This window comes from Myotis brandtii, unplaced genomic scaffold (genome assembly GCF_000412655.1).
Source record: "Myotis brandtii unplaced genomic scaffold, ASM41265v1 scaffold17, whole genome shotgun sequence".
Classification (NCBI taxonomy): Eukaryota; Metazoa; Chordata; class Mammalia; order Chiroptera; family Vespertilionidae; genus Myotis; species Myotis brandtii.
In genome coordinates this window covers 7,684,613-7,707,582 of record NW_005356259.1, presented here as the reverse complement: position 1 = coordinate 7,707,582, position 22,970 = coordinate 7,684,613, and the positions used below count along the sequence as shown (strand labels likewise).

Genomic DNA, 22,970 nt, shown 5'->3' with positions numbered 1-22,970 from the left:
GGTGAAGCCAGACTTATCCCCAAATATATTTCAAACTTGTGAGACTCTCTCTGGTCATACATTTTATATGTCTTTTTCTTTTTTTCTCAACCTGACAAATTCTTGCCCTTCAAGGCCCACCTCGATGTCACTTCTTCACTGAAGACTTTTCTGACCTCCATCTTGGAGTGCCTCCCTCTGATGCAGCATTTCTTCTGCGCTGGTCCTGGTACACTGGGCACCTACCTTTACTGCAGTTCTTTCAGTGTTTTGTGATTATTTGTTCAGATGTCTGTGTTCTCAGCTAGATTGAATATTTTCCTCTCAAAATCAAGGCCCATCTCCTATTCTTCTTCAGTTTATTGCACCCACTATAGTCCTGGCCCTGCCCATAGTAGACAGCAAAGAGGGAAGACAGTGGAACGAGGAACAGAGGGAGAGAGGAAGGACCATGTGGACGGAGAGCGATGTCCCTGAGGAGAGCGAACTTTCCCGTGCCTGCTCATGCCCTGAGTTACCAGAGGGCTCCGTGCTCTCCAGGGCACCAGGTCTCAACCTTGCTGCATGAACACCACCAAGGCCTATGTACTTAACATGCAGACTCCTGCCTCCCCTCCCCACCCCATTCTGACCTTAAGGTCCGAGAGGGGAGCGGGACTCTGTGTTCTCACAAGCACCCCAGGTGATATTCTGATCAGTGGTCTGCAGGATGCTTTTGCAAAGCAAGATCAGATGGGTGCGGGAATGCAGACAAGTGGAGGGGGCAGGCTCAGGTCAAAAGCACCTGCTGGGCTGCAGAGGGCGCTTCACAGCCTGCAGTTCCTCCAGAATCACAGGGAGCTGGGGCATCCCAGGTGTCCCACACCCCGTCCCTCCGCACTCAGGCCACATCACACAGAGGCGACACTGGTAACCCTCATGTTGCAGGGTACCTGACAGGCTCTTGGCACGATGTGGGCACATCTGACGTTTTCAGTGCCAGTTCAGTTATTGATTATTCTGGGCTGTGGAAGAGCCACCCAGGGGCCTAGAACTAGTGACGGTCTGGCCCAGGAACCTGAGACGGGGCCCTGGGCTAGAAGACCTCCAGCAAAGCAGCGACTTATCAGAGCACTGCCCGGCTGCCCTTGGCCTCCTTCAGACCAGCGGGCTGCCCTGGCTCAGCAATAATAGCACAGTGTCCTCTCCTCAAGTCACACCCGCCCTTGGAGCTGCCACACACACAGCGCCAGCAGCCGCCTCTGTCCTGGAGGCTGCGTAATAACAGGTTGTCACCTCCATGGAAAGAGCCGCTCCCCGCATCCTCAGCCCCCACAGGCCTTCTTCGCCCAGCCCTCACGCCCTGCAGACCCACCTGAGCTGGCCTCTGAACCGAACTGGAAACATCTACAAGCACTCAGTGGTCCTTGTCACGCTCACTCACATAACAAAGTGTATTTCTTTCCCAGAAGACTGTATTTGCTAATCCTACATTATGTTACTGTCATCAGACCCACATGGGGTATAATTGATTTTAATTTCCATTCTGAGGTGGCTCCGGGTTACAACCACGAATCTCTCTCGCCTTTTATTTAGCATTTACGTGAGGTCCAGGAGGGAAACACGAGAAGTCATTATGAGGAGAAACCACGTGGTGAAAGGGGCAGCTCGGAAGGGCTTGGCATCCTGACACGGTGGTGCCCAGTTCCAGTTCAGTGCGTGGGAAGTGGGCTGGGCGGCCCGGGGCAGAGGCCCTGGCGGTGCTGAATGGCGCAGCCGTGCCCTGATGCACCTCCGGCTCAGGGCTGGAGTGCTACCACGCTGCTGGCCTGTGACTCAGCAGCCTCTGTTTATGAATAAGCACATATTTTTAAAATCTTGCACATACTCTGCCTAAACTTTCCAAGCAGATAGGAATCATGCTACAATTTTAACTGCCCACGCTTTTTTAAAAAAAAATTTGTGTGTGTTATATTCATAGGTCCCTGTTGACCTTTCGGAGTCCGGGCCCCTGTTATTATGGGCTGCAAAAGGCAGCGATATGTTTTCTCATTCTTGCTTAATTCCAAATGTCCACAGTGAAAGGCAGATGCAGCGAGGAGCTGTTTTCACAGGCTATGATTAGGGGTGTTTGTTGCATAATTGAAGCATAAGACTCCGTGTATTTTTAGATGGTGAAGATTCTAGAGGGAGTGGGCTAGGTTGGTTCTATTTGAATCTCTCAACTATGAAGCAAGTTGCACAACTAAATAATTAGCTTCCTAAGGGAAGGTCACTGTGGCCGATGGCACAAGACATACACCCCATGCACATGTCACAAATAGACATTGGATGCTAATGTGGCTTGTCCCAACTCTGCACTCCCATGGCTCCAATATTATGTCATTATCTGGTTACTTGTCCCACCCCCTACCCCAACTTTTACCTTCTCAAGGGCAGCTGTGGTCCCAGGGCCAGGAGTGAATGTTTGTGAACATTTGAAGATAGAAAGAGGTCCTGGCTAAGACCTCATTTTGGAAGTAAGGAGACTGAGGCCTACTATGTCAGATTACAGTAAAGCCTCACCTGACGACATCGGTAGCTTCTTAGAAACTGAGACTTTAAGGGAAATGATGTATAACGAAACCAATCTTACCATCCACCAACAAAAATCAAGTTCCTACAGCCTATTTCTGGTCATTAAAACATCACCAAACCTCTAAATAAAGACTCTGAACACTTGTAATATTAGACCTTAAAAGAAATGTGAGCTAGACAGACATTTAAGTAAGATGAATTTTAAAAAGTAGCCCTAACCGGTTTGGCTCAATGGATAGAGCGTCGGCCTGCAGACTGAAGGGTCCCAGGTTCGATTCCGGTCAAGGGCATGTACCTTGGTCGCGGGCACATCCCCAGTAGGGGGTTGGCAGGAGGCAGCTGATTGATGTTTCTCTCTCATCGATGCTTCTAACTCTCTATCCCTCTCCCTTCCTCTCTACAAAAAATCAATAAAATATATTTTTTTAAAAAAATAAAAGAATGATTTTTGAACCCGATGATCCCAGTTCAGGATCATGGGTGATCAGAGCTCTCTCGCAGCTCAGGGTGCAAGATGGGACCCCCACCCTGGCCAGAAGGCCCCCCACCACAGGGCCAGCCACACACACACAACCATGCTCACTCAGGTTGGGACAATTTAGACTGGCCAGTCCACCTAATGCGCACATCTTTGGGAGGTGGGAGGACACCAGAGTCCCTGGAGAAAACCCACGCAGACCTGGGGAGAACCTGCACCGTCCACGCCACGCAGACAGTGGCTCCAGCTGGGAATTGACTTTTTTCACTCATGGATGTTATATAGATACATTGAACTAAATGACGTTATTCAAGGACCTGCTTACTTGGCCAAGATCCCAAAAGTGAGGTGGAAAAAACACACACACACACAAGTGTATGTGTGATAAGGAGATTTTTTTCAATCAAATCAGAATATGTATCAAATACCTCCTATCCTAATTCTTAGTTTCCCTCAGTCAGTCGGCTCTGTGGAGGCACGTGCTTTCGGTGTGACACATCCACCCAGGACGATAAGTCCTTCTGCTTTGGCCTCCCCTTCGCCCATCTCATCTGCAGAGTTCTTTGTGTAATGATCCGAGGTTGTGACGAAATATCAGAATTCAGGAGCGGACAGATGTCATGCCCAGGGGACACTTTTGTGAAATTCAACCAGCCAGAAACTCTGTTGCCTTGAATTTGACAGGGATTCTTTCACAGAAACGTCTGCCCTGCTGTTGCATTAAGTTACACTGAGCTAGGAGGGACCAGTTCCCTGATCCCTTTTATGTGGTTTCAGGTTTTCTCCGGAATCCTGCAGCCTCTCCCACAGCAAGGCGCCTGCCAGGAACGGGGTGGGGCCGGGGCCAGGTTCTCCCCCTCGGAAGCCCCCGGAAGGCTCAGGTCCACACATTTTAATTTTCTTAAAATTTATTCTCAGATGACTTATCAAAGACCTTTAGGTTTGAGGGAAGAGTTGTCCTATTTCTTCCCTTGTGTGTTTTTATCTTTTTTTTTTTTCTTTTTTATGCAGCACTAATTCTCTTTCTCACTATACTCTGGTTTCCCATGGAATTTGGAATTTTTTTAAATATCTTTTTACTGATTTCAGAGAGGAAGGGAGAAGGAAAGAGAAATAGAAACAGCCATGATGAGAATTATTGATCAGCTGCATGCTCCCTACTGGGGATTAAGCCCACAACCCCCGGGCATGTATCCTGACAGGGAATTGAACCATGACCTCCTGGTTCATAGGTCAATGTTCAACCACTGAGCCACGCCGGCTGGGCTCTTTTTCCATTGCAAGAGGAATACAGCCTGGATAAATCAGGTGAGGTGATCCTGGCTAGTCCTCGCCACAACCCCACAGATCCAACTTTTCCAGCACCCTCCCCACCAGGGTCTTCATGAGATGACACCTCTGTGGATCAGCCAGAGAGATGTGATTGCCTCAGGACCCAGGAAAACATCTGGTTAATGTGTGGTGGGGGAATGTCTCAAAAATGTGAGACCCCCTTGTTATTCTCTCCTTTGTATTTTTGGGCCTAAGAGTAATAATCTGAAGCTCTGGGGAGATGGCCTGCAGCTCCAAATGTCATGATTTGATGGTTTTTTTCAAGATCAATGATGATTTATTGAGCATCACCTTGGCTTCAGGACTTTGGGTTAAAGCGTTGGTCTTGGATTCCCAAACCTTCCCAGTGTGGCTCCTTTGGAGAGGGTCATTCGCTGACAGTGGAAGGAAGCAAGTGGCTGCTGGTGGCAGGTAGATGAAGCAGAAGGAAGTGGATGGGGATTCCAGAAGTTTCATTCCTCATTGCTGCTTTGCTGAGACAAGCTACTCTACTTCTGTGGGCCTCGGTTTCCTCCTCTGTAAGATGAGAGGGCTCACCAGAAGCAGTCATTGATCTCAGCCCACTGTGTTGTTCCACTTTATGGTACTGACTTACTCTACCTTGTGCTGTAGAAAAAATCATGCTCATTCTCATTGGGCAACTAAAGCCATACTCTCCCTCCCTACGCCCGGCCAAAGCAATAAATGGCAGGGGAAACCATATGTTTTAAGCAGCCTATTAAATATCCATTTTCCAAGAACCTGCTCTAAGTTTATTCATTCATCTAAGAAATGTTTACTGAGTGCTGCACAGACAGGCAGTGTGCTAAAGACAGGGACGCAGTGATGGGCAAATCGGACACAGCCACATAGAACGTAGGGCCAAAGGGAGCCAAAAGGGAAACAGTTACATAAAGAGTGGTTGGAGCTCAGACAGACACAAAGGTGAGCTTCCTGGAGAAGGGGACAGAAGGCCAGGGGCGGTGGGAAGGAAGAATAGGAGTCATAGAGGTGAACAAAGAAGAATGATGTTGGAGGAAATGGAGTATATTCTGAGGAGGCCCCAGTTTACGGTGGAGCGCCCAGGTTACTGGGCTCCTATGCATACTCCTAGATAAACTCGAAATTTAAGTTATACTGAGCAGAAGAATTTCTTTATTTTGAGGCAATAAAGGGTAGTATTCTCAGTACAATGCCAAGTATGGAGGTTAGTGAAGACTATGAAATAGGGTCCTAGCCGGTTTGGCTCAGTGGATAGAGCGTCAGCCTTTTATTGAAGGGTCCCGTGTTCGATTACAGTCAAGGGCACATACCTTGGTTGCAGGCTTCTCCCTATCTCGGACCCTGGTCTGGGCGCATGCAGAAGGCAACCAATGGATGTGTTTCTCTCACATCGATATTTCTCTCTGTCTTTCCCCCTCTCTTCCACTCTCTCTAAAAATCAGTGGAAACATATCCTCAGGTGAGGATTTAAAAAAAAGAAAAACAGACTATGAAGTAGGCATGAGAAACTTTGAGGTGTGAAATACAACTGTAATGAACAGCAAAGCCCTGCTCATGTCGCCCTTCCTGGGCTACAGACACTTGTCCTAGTGTGTGAACTGCCTGAAGAGGGAACATGGACTGGCTCTTATTTGGCTTTAGATGCCCAGAGCCTAGCACAGTGACTAGTACTTAGGAGGTGTTCACTTAATGTCGGTTGTTTCATGAATTTGTTGATTGATTGGTTGGGTGGGTAAGTGGATGGATGGATGGATGGATGGATGGATGGATGGATGGATGGATGGGAGGATAGAAGAATAATAGATCAAGGGATGAGTAGTTGGATATATGGTGGGCTGGCTGACTACCTGGCTAGATAGGTGAATGGAGAGGTGACTTGGTGAATGGATAAATGGATGGATGAGTAGATGGATGGATGGGAGAGAGGAGTTATAAAGTGTCTGGAGTAGTGCCTGATGCATACATATAATAAATGGCAATTATATATATTTATTGTCCTATAGCATAGAAATACATATGTTTATGTCTATAAGTTCCCATTTATTTTACCTATTTTAATACTGGACTTGGAACAGTGTTTTTCTCATAATGGGAAAAATACCCCTTGTTTCACATGTGTGTGTTTTTAAATATATTTTTTAATTGATTTCAGAGAGGAAGGGAGAAGGAGAGAGAAATAGAAACTTCAATGATGAGAGAGAATCATTGATCGGCTACCTCTTGCATGACCCACACTGGGGATGGAGCCCACAATCCGGGCATGTGCACTGACCAGGAATTGAACTGTGACCTCCTGGTTCATAGGTCGATGCTCAACCACTGAGCCACGCCGGCTGGACTCACGTGTTTTATTTGTGCAGAGAAACTAACACAAAGGCATTATGCTAAACCCCCCACCATGTGCAGCCCTGCCTACAACCAGGCAGGCAAGCCCCAAGCAGTGACATCCCTTCTCCTTCCACTGCCCCACAGACGGAGTCCTCCTCCTTGGGATCCTGGCAGCAGGTTTGGGGGCTTTGCAGCAATTTTCCGAAAGGACTCGAGGCATCTGGCAGTGGCAGTTTCCTGGGGATTCATCCTCTTTAAGACATGTCCTTTGGGGCTGAGAGACTGTTTTTTGTCCATCAGGGGTTTAGGGAAACAAGGTGGGTGGATGCCAGGACCTGTGTCAGGGCCCAGAGATCTTGGGACTTCAGACTAACTGGCACCAGGGAGCTGAGAGGTCAGGGTGTGGAATGCTGGGGTTCAGATGACACCTGGGCTCTGTCCCATGAGACATCACAGCCACTCGGAGGGACCCACAAGAAACAGCACATTGTGTCCAAGTTCTGCTGATGTGCACGCCTGGGCATGAGAGCTCTGAGGCCATGCCACCTGCCCTGCCAACCCAGGTTCCCAAAGTGCCTTGTAGGCCATCACCTGTGGCTGGTCATCCTGCTCTTTCTCACCTCACTGGCCTCTTCTGCTGGCCCCGAATGACTTGCCATGTGGAAGAGAAAGAGCATAGCATGACCACCCCTCTCCCCACAGCGTTGCCCAGGCCAGTTGGCACAACCAGACTTCTTACGTGTGCACCAGTCAGGGCACAGTGGCACCATTAGCTAAACTTATTTAAAGAGAACTGGTCCCTAATAATAACCACAGTTAACCTCCACTGGGCCCTTATGGTGGCACCGCAAACTATGTGGATTTTCTGTTTTAATTCTCAGAGCCATCCCAAGGTTAAGTGTCAAGTATTAGTTTTCCAAACACTAGTTCTAATAGCTCCTCACTGGCCTTCCATGGTTATAGTTTAGTCTGGAAAGTGCCGATACTTCTAAACAGTATTGTAAATGGTAATTTCAAGAAAGGGATAGAGAGAGAAATTTTCAATCTTGTCATAGAGCAACTGGGGATGAGCAGTATTTTAAGGAGCACCAGTCTGAAACCTGAGTGGGTGGTAGTATAGAAGTGGGTCAGCAGGAAGCATGCTTTGTGGGCTACGAAGTCTAAGGAAACATTGGGAGATAGGCGTGCATCTAAACCACCGTAGCTGGGTTTGGTGTGGCCGTCTTTGAGAATGGTTACTCATCGTATACCAAGTTCGGCCGGGTGACTCCTGAAAGTAGCTGGTGGATTGTTTTTAGAGCTGTGTCATCGGCTCCACACACTCCCGAAAATGTCTGCTGGATCCCAGAAGCAAGGAGCGCATCTCCTGCCATCCCCCGTCCCAGGGCAAGGTGAGGAAGGTCGGAGTGGAGATTTTACAGGTGCCCCTACAGGTGTTCCCAGGCTGCCTTGCTGTGCACACACTCCCCCAAGAGGCTGGGAGGCTCCTTCCCGGGTGCAATGCTGGAGCCCAGGTTGAAGCCACCAGCCGTATCTTCATCCCAGGACCTCTAGAAGCTCCCATTCCTTCATTCTGTTGGGTGTTTTTTTTATGCAGACCCTAAAATACACTCCTCTAATTTTTTTTTTGCCTTTTGGTACCATGAGAATATTTCAGGAGACAAGGCAGCTTCGCAGCATTTACACATCTTCCGTGTGAGCTCATGCTTGCTCTGCCCTTGGCCTCCGAAGACCTGCCATTTGTGGTTAAAATGCCTCCAGCTTATTCAACTCTCGTATCAAATTGAAATGACTAGATGTTTTTTCATTGTGACAGGTCAGAAAAGAAAATTTACCCCACATCACGTAAAGTAAAGGTAGTCTTGGTGAAACTCGGTTGTCAACACCTTCCTAAGATTAGGCCTTACTTGGAAAGCATCGCCTGCATGATCATTAAAGTTAATTTATTCATTAAATTATATACACATACATACATACATACATATAAAATGATGCCAGGCATGGATCTGAGCAATTTACAACTTACAACTTAAATTGCACATTTAATTATCGAGAGGCACCGACTATTACTATGCACATTTCACACTGGAGGGAATGAGGCCTAAAGAGGGTAAGTAACTCGGCAGGTCCCTCAGCTGGGAAGGGTTGGAGCAGGAATTTGAACCCAGGCAACTTAGCTCCAGAGTCTTTACTCTTAACACGGCATTCTTAGCAAACAAAAGCTCTCACCATTTTTCAAGTTTAACTGACATCCCTATGGCCAAGGGGTTTGATAAGCTACAGCATTTTCCCCTGAAAGAGCACACGGCCAACTACAGGGTAGCTTCTTTTTTTTTTTTAAATATATATTTTATTGATTTTTTACAGAGAGGAAGGGAGAAGGATAGAGAGTTAGAAACATCGGTGAGAGAGAAACATCGATCAGCTGCCTCCTGCACATTCCCTACTGGATATGTGCCTGCAACCAAGGTACGTGCCCTTGACCAGAATCGAACCTGGGGCCCTTGGCCAACACTCTAACCACTGAGCCAAACCAGTTAGGGCTACAGTGTAACTTCTTGCACATACTTCAGGGGATGGCTGTAACCCTTCAGTTATTGATCAAACTAGAAAAAGGAAGCCATATTTCCTTTTTATTATTAAAAGACTGAAGTTTAAAAAAATTAAGCTAGAAAATTTTTGTTATTTAAAATGGAAGCTCCTCTATCCCCAATCATTATTGAACTATCACAAAATCTCAATTCTCATAGCTATATCATATATGCTAACATGTAATTTTCTGGGTTTGAATAAATTTATTTAGAGAAAATCTTTATTCTTTTATCTCCTGACTCTGACTACCAATAATCTATTGTGATAGAAACAGTATTTTTATTTTAAAGCTTTTATTTCTCTTGGCTCAAGGTTAAAATCTCTTCAGAGATTTAACCCCAATCGTGTTTTCACATGGAATAGTGTTCTCTTTGGCATTTTGGGAAGGTTTTCATTTATATCAGTAAAGGCCATAAAGTGGCATGTTTTAGACCCCACAGAAAATGAATCCTTCATTAATACTTGCTAGATTAAGAGTTTTCATTTCCAATAATGTTATTTAATCACTTATTTTGCATATCTTAGATTTCCTTTAATTATATTGTAGCTGTGAGAACAGACCACAGAAGACTATAATACTTTAGATTTATCCAGTGTCCAATTCGATTTAAAACTTACCTAATCTTCCCTCTAAGGTAACAAGTTTCTAGTACAAAGCAGAGCTGATGCAAACCAGAGGGAGGAAATGTTTTTCCCTGTGGCAAAATTTTGCGCTTTTTTTTCTCATTCCAATTATGAAGGTAATATAATTAAAGAAATTTCGGACAATAAAGAAAATGTAGACATTTATCTATTTTTTACAGTGATTTCCTATGTGTTGGGATTTTTAACTATATTTATAAGCATAATACATTTATAAATTTGCATCTTGCTTTTTTTCACATGGCATATTACAGCCACATAATTATTACAGTTGTGCACTTCACAGACATAATTTTTTTATTGCTGCATGAGCGTCATACTTACTTAGTTACTTCCTGATGCTAGGACATACATTCCATTTTTATGTTAGATATAATGCTGCTATGAATGTCTTTCTGTATTTAGGATCATTTCCTTAGGATAGATTCTTAGAAATCAAATTACAGAATCTTAAAGGATATTACTATTTTGAAACTCTTGACATACACGGGCAAATTACTTTCTGAGACTCTTTTAACAATGTAGACTGCCTACCAATTTCCTGCCTATGTTTGATGTACTTTGTAATGGGATAGAGAGGGGGGCGGGGATGATGTCTAACTTGTGCAGCCTGTGCGGGGTGGACATTGACCAGATGTGTGTTGCATGGTGGAAACAGCTTGGACCTGCAGCCCAAAGACTGGCCTGGCCCTCTACCTGACTGGCTGTGAAAACCCAGGCAACTAACTTCCTATGCTGCTCTTTGTAAAATGGGGAGATTGGGCCAAACCAGACACATTTCTTTATAAACTTTTGAGTGTTCTTGATGGTTCTTGGTGCCAAAGGTATTAGAAGATGTGAATGCCGGGTCCTTTCTCAGAATCTGACGGCCTGCTGGGGGACAGATCTGTGGAGGCAGCACCACATGAAGTTTAGGAGTAGGACCTATGGAGGCAGCCGATCCTGTGTTCAAGTCCAGCGTGTCGGTGGTGCAAGCTGGAGCAGTGAGAGCTGTCCTAGCCCGGGTCTCCTCGCATATGAAATGGGGATAATAATGCTATGTCACAGGACTGCCGTGCAGAATAAACAAGACAGTGGTGCATGTGCCTGGCACAGTATGTGCACAATAACTGTTAGGGTTACTTTTCTCCATTTTGTTGCTGGTGTGATTCTAATATATTTGGTGAGTTTTGAGTGTTAGGTACCATGTGTGCTGAGGCATGGCTTCCCCCAAAGAATAGCATATTTTCAAAGAAACAGGGTCCCCAGATTCTAAGCATTAAAAAACGTGGGGAGCAGAAACCAGCACAGCAGTGTGCACGCCGAAAACAGCTGGACAAAACCATTTTGATTGCTTTTCTTTCAATAAAGATGCACCTTATTCCAACTGCTGACCAAAGGGCCTGCAGAATGGCAGCATGAGGCTGTCTGGTACACTCTGCTCTGCAAATCGCCAAACTGCTGAGTGCCAAGAAAATGTAGTTCAGCAAGTGATAGCCTCTGGCAGAGGTACCTCTTAGCTGAGTGAGCGACAGTGGCAGAGGAGGTCAGAGAGAAATACACGTGGGTTCTACCATACAGTTGGGAGCCTTAAACCAGAAATGGATGATCTCTGGCTTTTGTAATGAAACCCGTAAGTCAGTCATTTTGGGCACCTAGCTCTTTGGCTAGAGGGGGGGAGTCCCAGGACAACAAGGAAAATACAAAGAAAGGGAGATGGATACGGAATCCGAGAAGAGAGGCACAGGGGGCAAGAAAGACAATGGCAGCAAGAACTTCATCATAGCTGAGGCCCCCTGAAAATTGGCATTATTTACTCAGGTCCTAGTTTTACAAGTGTTTACCTAGACAATTGTAAAGCAATTTTAAGAGTCTTGACTCAACAAATGGTCTACCCTCTCAAAAATAACCCTGCCATACTTTCCTAAACTCGGCATTTGGGAAACTTGACTAAGATTTTTTAAAGTTCTCACTTAAGTAAATTTGTTTTGCTCTTCCAAAAACTGCATACAAAAACAAAACAACAAAAAGCGGACGACCACATGTTGAAATGTGTGAGGTGCTTAACACAACCTAAAAAGTCTTTTCCTGTAACGTGGATTGTCTTTTGTGTCTACGTCTAAGCAGACTGTGAGAAACATCAGCAGTTAGCCAACACTGTCAGTCTCAATACAACAGCTGGAGAAAGGAGATGGGCAGGACCACAGTTACGCCAATCAACCCAAGACGCATCAGATGATTTGCTTCTAAATAAGGTCATTGGGTCCACTATCAAGACCACACAGGCCCTTCAGGTTGGGATGAATGCTGAGTGTTGGGGATGAAGTGAAATGAATCATCAGAGAAGCAGTGAAGACCAGTACCTGGCCCTTTTGTGTCTCTGGATTGAGAGTGGCCATCTGTCCCCGATGAGAAATTGGATGTAGCTGGGCATGCTGTGCCATCAGAGACCAGGGCTCTCCTCCTCGGACCCGGACTCGGCAAGTGTGGAGGTCATCGGGGGTTTTAGGAGTCTGCCTGGTCAGCCATTGATAACCTGATGCTTCTTGGATGGATGCAAATCAAGCCAGGATTATTCTGCTTTAATTAGCACAGGGCGGGTAAGATGGCCGGCTCCCACCCGGCCTCTCTCATTTCAACACTCATGGGAATGAGCTTGCAGTCGGTCATGTCTCTTTGTTCTCTTCCTCCTCTTTCAGGGCTGGAAACCACAAGCAAAGACTGTAGCAGACACTAAGGGGTGTTCCCGTAAGGAAGATTTGTCAATAGAAGGAAGTGTTCAGGGTACATAGGATCAAATAGGCTGGGCTTAGCAGCGTTAAGAAAACCACCCCTTTGATTCTCATTCAGCAACTTGGGCTTATTTCCCTTGGTATTTATAGTTTTTTCCCTTGCTGACAGGAATGCCAGATCTAGACTCCCACAGCAAGACCATAATGGAACTCACCCTGCCCCTCTCTCCATATATATTTTTTTAGACATTGAAATAAGTAGTAAGCATACATTCAGTAAACCCATATCCAGCCATTACAAGTATTTAAGTGTGATCCACAGAGAGTGAAAATAAAAGGAGAAAACAGGTTTCCCCCCACGGTTCTGGGTTGAATGGATGCCTGCAGCACTTTATGTGTTTCTGGGCAGGATTCAATGTTCTGTGGCTTTGGGGAAATGACACACAGCCCAGACTCATCACCCAGCCCCAGAGCCCCAGATGTATGTGTGGGATGAGCAGTGAGGGACTAGGAAAACATGGCCATGATGGCTGTGGCTAAAGTTAGAAGGCATTTTGATGGGTGGCAAGGAAAACAAAGAGACTACAATAAAGCGGGTCTGTTTATTCCAAGTGCCACCAAACTTTCCTGAGTGCCAAGCTAGTGTTGGCCTCAAGCTAGTCACTAGAGGTATAGTTAATGCAAAAACTGTGGGGAGGACCCCATTTCAAAGGTTTTAAAAAGTCCCCTGGGAAGAGAGAGGGGGGATGGGTCCTCGTGTCAGTGGGCCGTTAGCGGCCACCACTACGTTCACTACAACCGAGCGCCAGGGATTTCCATGGAGAGACAATCAGGAGACGATTCCGTTCCCCAGGACACGCCTGTTAGGACCTAGTTTCCTCACCTGTAAGATGAGAAAGACACCTGCTCGACCTCCCTCATAGAGGAAAGATATATCATTAACACACTCCATAGATACAATGTGCTACTGTTCAGAGTATTCTAGTCCCAAACCTGGCCGTGACCCTAAAGGCCCGGCCCGGGGGCAGGTTCCCCCTGTTTTCAGTGCTCCCCTTTTGTGATATCAGAAATGCAATTCTCTGGCCAAAAGGAAATGCCACAGGACATGGCCCCTGGATTTTATATCAGACTCACAGGAGTAAATTGATGAGATAATGGCTAGCGATGATGATAAGCTCTATAGTGGTTCTTTGACCTCACGGTGTTTTATAGCCATGGACACTCATTCTTTCAGAAAAATGTAGTAAGCACCTACTTTATGCCAGGTTGGAGGTATGACACCGGGCTCTTAATTATGACACTCCATGTCTGAGCTCATAAAGCCAGCAGTCTAGCGGGGGTCATAGATAATACTGAGGAAATCGTACTGCTGGGCTGTGGTTATACATCCTCAAGGTGGCAGGAAGGAAGGGATGAGAGGTGAGGCTGGAAAGGTGGCAGAGGCTAGGCCACATGGGCCCCCATAGGACATGGTATGGAATTTTGCCTTTAGCTTACGAATCTGTGGAGGTTTCAGTGGCATATTGAGAAAGGGGAGGGAGGTGGGTATGCATAGAAGCATGCTCACATGTTGTGTTTGAATAGATATCGATTTCTTTGTATAGCATTGGGAGACACCATCGAGGGACTGATGAGTCCTCCTTAAAACACAGAACCGGAATTTATTGAAGTCTGCAGGTGACTTGCAGATTGATGGTCAATCACCTTTTCTGGAAATTGGTCCTAATCAGGCAGAATGTCATGATCCCCAGAGAGGGGCCTGCCTGAGCCGGATGGAGAAGGGGCCATTGGTGAACCTCTGAGGTCCCCTCTTGGCTTAGAGTCCTAGGTTCTAGTGTCAGCACAGAGGGAAGGGTCACTCCTTCTCCCCTTGCCTCTCTCTCCTGGGCACTTTGCACGTTTGCAGTCACCTAATGGCTCTGTTTGCCATGGCTTCCTGCCCACGGACCCAACCCTGCCTCCTTGTCCTCAGCTGACAGCCTCGCACTGCCTTCTGGTTACCTGATTCCTTCTTGGATTCAGGATTCCAATCAGAGAAAGAAGGATAGCGGGAGGCCATGGAAAATAGAATCCCAAACCATATATATATATATAAAGCCAGTGTCCATGACAACCAGGACGACCAAATGACCAGTTACCATGAGGTGCATTGAGCACCTCTCAGTCCCTCCCCCGCAGCCCATAGGCTCCAATCGCGCAAGGCGGGTGGCGGGTGGGCGGGGTGGCGAATGCCAGGAGCAGCAGCAGGCAGGTGGGCAGGGCTGCAAGCAGCAGCAGGCTACCGCGTTCTGCGTGCTGGACCCCTAGTTTAAAAGGGAGAGGGAAGTGGTGAGTTTATTTCACCATTTATTTCTAGCCCCACCTGCTCCCAAAAGTATCTGAAGCAGTGCAGGCCTTGGAAGAGGCGCCAGGGAGAACGCAAGACTCTTCCTTAAAACCAGACAGGGACACCAGCCCTGCCAGCCGCGCACAGGCTGATGATGGGGAAGACAATAATCCCAGCATCGAACCCCTGGACATATTTTAATGTGAACGCTATTTGGATGAGAGGCAGTTTAGAGGGTAGTTAAAAGCATAGACTTGGTGTACACCCCAAACAACTGAAAGCAGGTGTTCAAACAAACACTTGTTCAAGAATGTTCTTAGCAACACTACTTGCAACAGCCAAAAGGTGAAAACAGCCCAAATGCCCACATGCTGAACGGATGAACAAATCCATTGTGTTCTATGCATACAATGGATTATCCTTTGGCAATAAAAGCAGTGAGGTACTCATGCATTCTATAGCATGGATGGGCCTTGAAAACATGCTCAGGGGAAGAAGCCAGACACAAAGGCCATACGTTGTGTGATTCCACTTATTAGGACATATTCAGAATAGGCCAATGCAGAGATAGACAGCAGGTTGGTGGTTGCCAGGGTCTGAAGGGAGGGGTATGGGTACTGGGTTTTATTTGGGGTGATGGGTTCGGGGACTAGAGAGTGTGAATGTACCTAATGCCACTAAACTGCTGAATTGTACACTTTAAAATGGTTAAAATGGTGAATGCTATGTGTATTTTATCACAATAAAATTAAAGAAACTTGTTCTTGGGGAAGGGGGCATACAATTAGTTAGCTGTGTCTGGGTTCTAACTCAGCCCTACCACATACTAGCTATGTAACCTTAGGCAAATCACTTAAACCAGCGGTTTTCAACCTGTGGGTCACGACCCCTTTGGTGGTCGAACAACCATTTCACAGGGGTCGCCTAAGACCCTCCTGCATATCAGATATTTACATTACGATTCATAACAGTAGCAACATTACAGTTATGAAGTAGCAACGAAAATAATCTTATGGTTAGGTCACAACATAAGGAACTGTAAATACAGGGCCAGAAGGTTGAGAACCACTGATTAAACCCTCAGTTCTCATTTCCTCATCTGTAAAGTGGGGATAATTATAACAATACCTCCCTCATAGGGTTATTAATCTTAAATGTGTCAATATATTCAAAGTGCTTCATAAAATACCTGAGTTACCAGAAGGAAATATTTGTGTTATCCATCTAGCCCAGGTATTCTCACCTGGGGGCAATTTTGCCCCAGCAGAGAGATTTGCCAATGTCTGGGGAGATTTTTTATTATCATAGTTGGGGGGCTCTACTGGCATCTAGTGAGCAGAGGCAAGGGAGACACTAAACTTCCTACAATGCACAGCCTCCCACAGCAAGGAATCATCTGGCCCCAAATGTCCACAGTTCCAAAATTGAGACTCCCTGACTTAAACAGAGCATCTAGGGAAATGTGCTTCGTGTAGGGCAGGGGTGGGGAATGTCTGGCCTGTGGACCATACGAGGCCCATGAAATCATTTGGTCTGGCCCTGCCAAGGCATTAGGGGTGAGTTAACTAAATGCTTGACCAAATATAGCAGGCTAAATTTTAAGTTGATAATTTTGTATGGCCCCACAAATGATGTTATAAGAATCCAAATGGCCCTTGGCAGGAAAAAAGGTTCACCACCCCTGATCTAATGAATGTATAGATTTTTTAAAAATAGGTCAGATAGAAAATGTTGTTAGAAAAACTACTGTTAGCAGCTGTTCATGCATATAAGAAGATGTATTAGTCATTGTGGGGGGTGTAGAAGAAACCCAGGCACTGTCCTGGAGAAGGTTGGAAAGATGAGCTCTGTGTGGTAGAGTTATTGAAGAGGGACCTTTTCACCAAGAGACGTTTGTAATCATTTTTCCTTTAGTAAGAGGGTGATCTGGGGTCACCCACACTCCTCACAATAATGCTTTCTCAATGCCAACACTCTGGTTCCTTGCAACGAGACACTTTAAATGAACAGTGTCTAGTTCCTCCACGCATCTGAATGTGTCCTGTGTTTGGGTAAATTCTATTGAGCACATATCTGAAAAAGAAATCACTATCACCAAGAAATTACTTGTTATGAGTAAAGGCAGTGATGCAAGAGAAAACATTAAATCCCCTTGTATTCAACCACCCGTATACCAAGAGGAAAAGGAGACCCTTTGGCCCACTTTCCATTGAAAGGGTCATTTTATCAGATTCTAAAACCATGAATCCATATAATTAGTCTCATTCAGATCACAGAATCTGTTCTCCCACAGAGTGGCTCAACATCAGAAGGTCTCTTGATTTGCTAGCCATGAAGGTTTGGGAAGAGACCCTTCTCCCTCCTGTCTTTTTGCCTGTTGGCTAAGGATTAGAAGCCTTTCCAAGGTGTGCCATACCTTCACTCAATCCTGTGAGTGGCAGATGGCCTTTGGGATTGGGCAATGGAAAAGAGGGCTAAGGAGTCCGGTGGAGCCCATCAGGAGGGCAGACTCCTGGAGGTTCAGGTCCTTGGAAGCTAAAGCATCGCAATGGGTGATTGTAGGATGGGCCAGGAGATCCCACCCCATACACCTTTGCACACCTTTCTTCACAACTCTGGCTTCCTATACAATACAGGTACTTTCTGGCAACTTATATTTAGTCAGTGCTACCATGGCAAGGAATTTTATTAGACGCCCTTGTAGGGAGAAAACGGTGAATTAGACATAGAGCATGTCACAATGAGTTCTCAGTGTGGCAGGGGTACCAAACCTGTTACAGATCACCCCGCTAGAAGATAGAAAGTGATAAGCACAAAAAAGGAAAATGTGGGGAAACCCAATGGGACTTCAGAGGAGAGAGTTTGCCTTCAGTGAGGAGGTGAGAGAAGTCTTTTTGGAGAAGGGGCACTTTAGTTAGGATGTGAATGTTGGTGAAAATGTAGACATGTTGAAATGATGCTGGAATATGCTACAGGACAGAGCAAGCTACTGAGGTGAGAAGTTGAGTATGTCAGAGAAGAGGTTTGGTAGGATTTGTGGAGGTGGTGGAGGGAAATAGATGAGCTGGATAGAGTGGGGCAGTCCAGGGCATGGGTAAGTCATGGAGAATCATTGGCATCTTCTGAGCACGTGGAGCAGTGACTGGACTAACAAGATTGTTGTGCCGTGTGTGCAGGTGGACCGGAGGGATATGAAGGGTCTGAGTCATTTCGGGGCAACCATGGTAAGGAGGGGAAGACTTGGCCAATACTTCAGATAAAGCATTTGGTGGGACAGGATGGTGGATGTGGTACCACAGGCTGACTAAGGCACCAGGACTTGGTGTTCAGGAACTTGAGTGATGGACACACATGTTCTGGGTTCTAGTCCTGGCTCAGCCACTTAAACCAGCTACATGTTCTTGGGCAAATTGCTTCACCTCTCAGTGCCTCAATATCTTTATCTGAACAGTGGGAATAAAAGTCAGTTCCTCATACTCATGAGCTGAAATTAAATGAGTAAGTGCATGCAACACAGTCTAAAGATTGTCTAGCACAATATAAGTCATTCTGCTGCATAGCTCAATATAAACACTGGCTGTTGTTGAAGGTCACAGAGGATGAAATGGGAGAGTTCACTTTTGAACCAAGCTGGAATGAGTGTGGTGGCCAGGAATAAAGACTTCCATAGGAAATGATTGATCTTTTGTTACTCTCCACAGAGCTACTTGCAGGGGCTGGAACATGGAGCCGTGTTACAGTAGAGGAAGGGTTGAAATCCATGGGCCATCCATCCATGTAATGGTCCAGCCATCTATGTTCTTCTCACTTTCTAATTGCAAAGGCATTGATTTTATTGCCTGGCATTAGCTGCATTAAACTTTGCCAACAGATCAGGACTTCTCCCAAGACGTAATGATTCCTCACTTCTGTTAGTGGACAGATAGATCAGGGACCAAAAAACCATGGTCCTAAGAGAGACCATCAAATAGATGATGCTTTTTGAAGAGCAAGGAAGGCTTTAGGCTTGTGCACTCACAGAATGAACATGGAAGATGTCTTATTTCAAGGAAAAGCAACTATGATATTTTGGTTTGGGTTAAGGAATGCGGTCTGTGTGGGTTGGGGGGAAGCTGCCTGTTGCTGGCGGGAGAAGAGAGACTGGGGTTATCCTGGAGCAGACATCCTACCTCTTGTTTTGAAATTCTGGCTGTAGACCTCACAGCTGAAATGCTATGCCTTCTTCCCTGCCCCGTTCTGCTCGGACTGCTCTATTTAAGGCTGATATTTTGGTTTGGGTTAAGGAATGCGGTCTGTGTGGGTTGGGGGGAAGCTGCCTGTTGCTGGCGGGAGAAGAGAGACTGGGGTTATCCTGGAGCAGACATCCTACCTCTTGTTTTGAAATTCTGGCTGTAGACCTCACAGCTGAAATGCTATGCCTTCTTCCCTGCCCCGTTCTGCTCGGACTGCTCTAATTTAAGGCGTGTGTGTGTGAATGAAAAGTGGACTTTCACTCAGACTGCTCTAATTTAAGGCGTGCGTGTGAATGAAAAGTGGACTTTCAAGTACTGGGGCAGATTTCTTTTTAGAAAGAGACTCAAGCTTGATCCCAAATAATTAAACAATCATCAGGTTTAAAGGTTTAAAGTTCAGCCCAGGATGGGGTTCAAAGCCCCAAAATAATTAGATGCAGCCTCAGGCTTTGAACATCAGAGCTAGTTGTGTGTGTGAGTGTGCGTGCATGATTGTGTGTAAATGTGTGCATGTGTGAGTGTGTATGTGAGTGTGTGTGAATGTCTATGTGAGAGTTTTTGTGTGTATGTGAGTGTGTGTGAATGTCTGTGAGTGTGTGTGTGTATGTGAGTGTGTGAATGTGTGAGTGTGTGTGTGAGGGTGTGTGTGAGTGTGTGTGTGAATGTCTGTGTGTGAGTGTGTGGTGTGTGTGTGGTGTGTGAGTGTGTATGTGTGTGTGAATGTCTATGTGTGAGTGTTTGTGTGTGACAGTGTGTGTGAGTGTGTGTGAGTGTGTGAGAGAGTGTGAGTGTGTATGTGAGTGTGTGTGAATGTCGTGTGAGTGTGAATGTGTGTGAGTGTGTGTGAGAGTGTGAGTGTGTAAGAGTGTGAGTGTGTGTGTGGTGGTGTGTGTGTGAGTGTGTGTGTGTAAGTGTGTGAGAGTGTGAGTGAGTGTGTAAGAGTGTGAGTGTGTGTGTGTGAATGTGTGTGGTGTGTGTGTGAGAGTGTGAGTGTGTGTGAGTGTGTATGTGAGTGTGTGTGAATGTCTATGTGGGTTTGTGTGTGTGAGTGTGAGTGTCTATGTGGGTTTGTGTGTGTGAGTGTGAGTGTGTGTGTATGAAATGTGCTAGCAAGCAGGAGAGGTCTCTTCTTGGTAGTGTGCGCAGCCCCAAGAATAGAGCTGCCTGCCCCGGCCTCCTCCATTGATTCTTCAGTGGCTGACTGGCTGCGGCATCTGGGGGTTGCTGTGCACATGAATGTGCTATTGTTCCAGGCACACGTCGGCCTTAAGAAATAGCACAAAACAGGCCCGTCCTTATTCAGAGGCAGAGCCCGCTCCATCCCTCAATCCGGCCCTTCCAGGTCACATGCCCGAGGCCACTGCAGACGGGACAGAGGCAGCTGCCTCAAATCTGCTGCCTAACGTTAGCCACCGCTCCCCAAGCCCCTGCTCCCCAGCTCCACGAGGGACACACGATGTTCTCCCAGGAACTGTGGCTGGAAAATGAGAAAAAGTGTGCGGTGGTTCGGAAGCCTAAGCCGGGCAGGAAGCGGCAGGAGCTGCTGGCGGTGGCCTGGGGGGTGAAGGTGGGCGTGAAGGGCGGCTTTCTCTGGCCCCCTCTCAAACTCTTTGCCTGTCCACAGATCTCCTCCCTGGTCAGGAGGGCCGCCCTCACGCACAACGACAACCACTTCAACTATGAGAAGACACACAACTTTAAGGTAAGCCAGCCTCTGCCTTCTTTCTTCTGCTCTGAGTGGGTGAGGGACCAGGACAGTGTGTGTTTCCATCTGGTCTCTGATGCTAAAGTCACACGACGGCTGCCCCTTGCTCCCCGCATGTAGCTACTTGCTTTGGATCTGACCTCATGGGCGACCTCAGAACGCCTGTGCTTGAGGGATGCCTGGAAACACCTCTGTGCACATTAACTGAGTCCTGCAGAGTTGGGCCCATTCCCGCTTCAGATTGCCGTGTCCAGGGAAGGAAAAGCGGAGCATGCCCCGCCGGTGGCCTCTGAGACCCGGTGTCACCGGGCAGTACTTTTCCACGCAGCGTAGCCGCGAGAACGGTGCTGTCTCCGAGCAAGTGGGCACAGTGGCCCGTTTCACATTCTGTGTTTTGTCTTCTGTCGTCCCTCCTTTGGTCTGTGTGTAGACAGCTGTGACAGCAAGCGATGACAGCCGATACCGTCCAGTCGCTTCTGTTTGTCCTCTGCGTGCGGGCAGCACCCTGGCCACCTGGCCGAGCTCCCTGGGGTCGCAGCCTTGGTCCTGCTCCCCAGACCAAACAAAAAGATGCGGAGAGTTGGTGGGAGTTCAAGTGGGTTTTCCCACGTGTATTTACAAACTGGAAACACGGCTATCTGTGTTTCAGACCAGCCCTGGTGGCCATGGCCTGCCATCAGGAAATGATGGCTTTTTTCCTTTGCCCTAGAGTGATTTCCAAGAAGGGCGGCGGGGGAGGCTGGTGCCAGGCGGCCTGCCCTGCCTGCCCTGCTTTTCGGTGCTTCTAGAGCCGGGTGGCCTTGGAGGCTCTGCCCCAGCAAAGGGGCTGCCGATTTGGAGGCTGGAGAGCGGGGAGACCAGGATGAAAGAGGCAGGAGCGGCTAATTGTGAATTGCCTTCTTGTAACTCTCCTTTCCTTTAGGGCCGGCAGCCTGGGGGCTGTTGGAGCCAGCACAGCCCTTTGTGGGAGCTGGCCCGGGAAAGCTGTTCTGTTCTGCTGCTCTCTGGTCCTTCATGAGGACAAATGTGTGTCTATTAAATCTGCATTCGCGTCAGTGTGGTGCGTTCGCTGTGCTTCTGTTTTTGGCCATTTGCATGCTATAACTGAATGAGGGCTGGAATAGTTCAGCCCTCCGCATTGAGCATGAGGGGGAAGAGCTGCATTACAGGGCTCTTGACATTTCTCCCACCACCGAATAGTGGCAGGTCTAATTTGGGGTATAAAAAGCTTTTATGGCTTTTTTCTTTTTTCCTTTCCTGTTTTCTATCTTAACCCTCATTGATGTTTTTGCCTTAAGAAGGAATCTTTCTGACTTTGGGCAGAAATCCTGATCCTTTGCGTCTAGTGGATACACTGCCTTGGGGTGGGAGGGTGGATCTTCTTGGACTTGCAAATTCTTTCCCTTTCTCTTGAAAATTCCAGTTCTTCTGGCTTTCGGAGACAATTGGAGTTATGCCTTATATGGTGTGTTTGCGTGGGGCAGCTTCTCTCTGTCTCTCTGTCTCTCTCTGTCTCTCTGTCTCTCTGTCTCTCTCTGTCTCTCTGTCTCTCTCTCTCTCTCTGTCTCTCTGTCTCTCTGTCTCTCTCTGTCTCTCTGTCTCTCTGTCTCTCTCTGTCTCTCTGTCTCTCTGTCTCTCTCTGTCTCTCTGTCTCTCTGTCTCTCTCTGTCTCTCTGTCTCTCTGTCTCTCTCTGTCTCTCTGTCTCTCTGTCTCTCTCTGTCTCTCTGTCTCTCTGTCTCTCTCTGTCTCTCTGTCTCTCTGTCTCTCTCTGTCTCTCTGTCTCTCTGTCTCTCTCTGTCTCTCTGTCTCTCTGTCTCTCTCTGTCTCTCTGTCTCTCTGTCTCTCTCTGTCTCTCTGTCTCTCTGTCTCTCTCTGTCTCTCTGTCTCTCTGTCTCTCTCTGTCTCTCTGTCTCTCTGTCTCTCTCTGTCTCTCTGTCTCTCTGTCTCTCTCTGTCTCTCTGTCTCTCTGTCTCTCTCTGTCTCTCTGTCTCTCTGTCTCTCTCTGTCTCTCTGTCTCTCTGTCTCTCTCTGTCTCTCTGTCTCTCTGTCTCTCTCTGTCTCTCTGTCTCTCTCTCTCTCTCTGTCTCTCTCTCTCTCTCTCTCTCT

At 46.9% G+C, this 22,970-nt stretch overlaps 1 protein-coding gene across 1 annotated transcript in view; it reads left to right on the top strand.

Annotated features, from left to right (window-relative positions):
• CHN2 (chimerin 2) overlaps positions 1–22,970 on the top strand; it is a 122,714-nt gene that overhangs the window by 77,641 nt on the left and 22,103 nt on the right. The window contains exon 7 of the mRNA XM_005862954.2: positions 20,783–20,860. Coding sequence (XP_005863016.2) covers positions 20,783–20,860 — 78 coding nt within the window. The remainder of the gene's footprint in view (positions 1–20,782; positions 20,861–22,970) is intronic.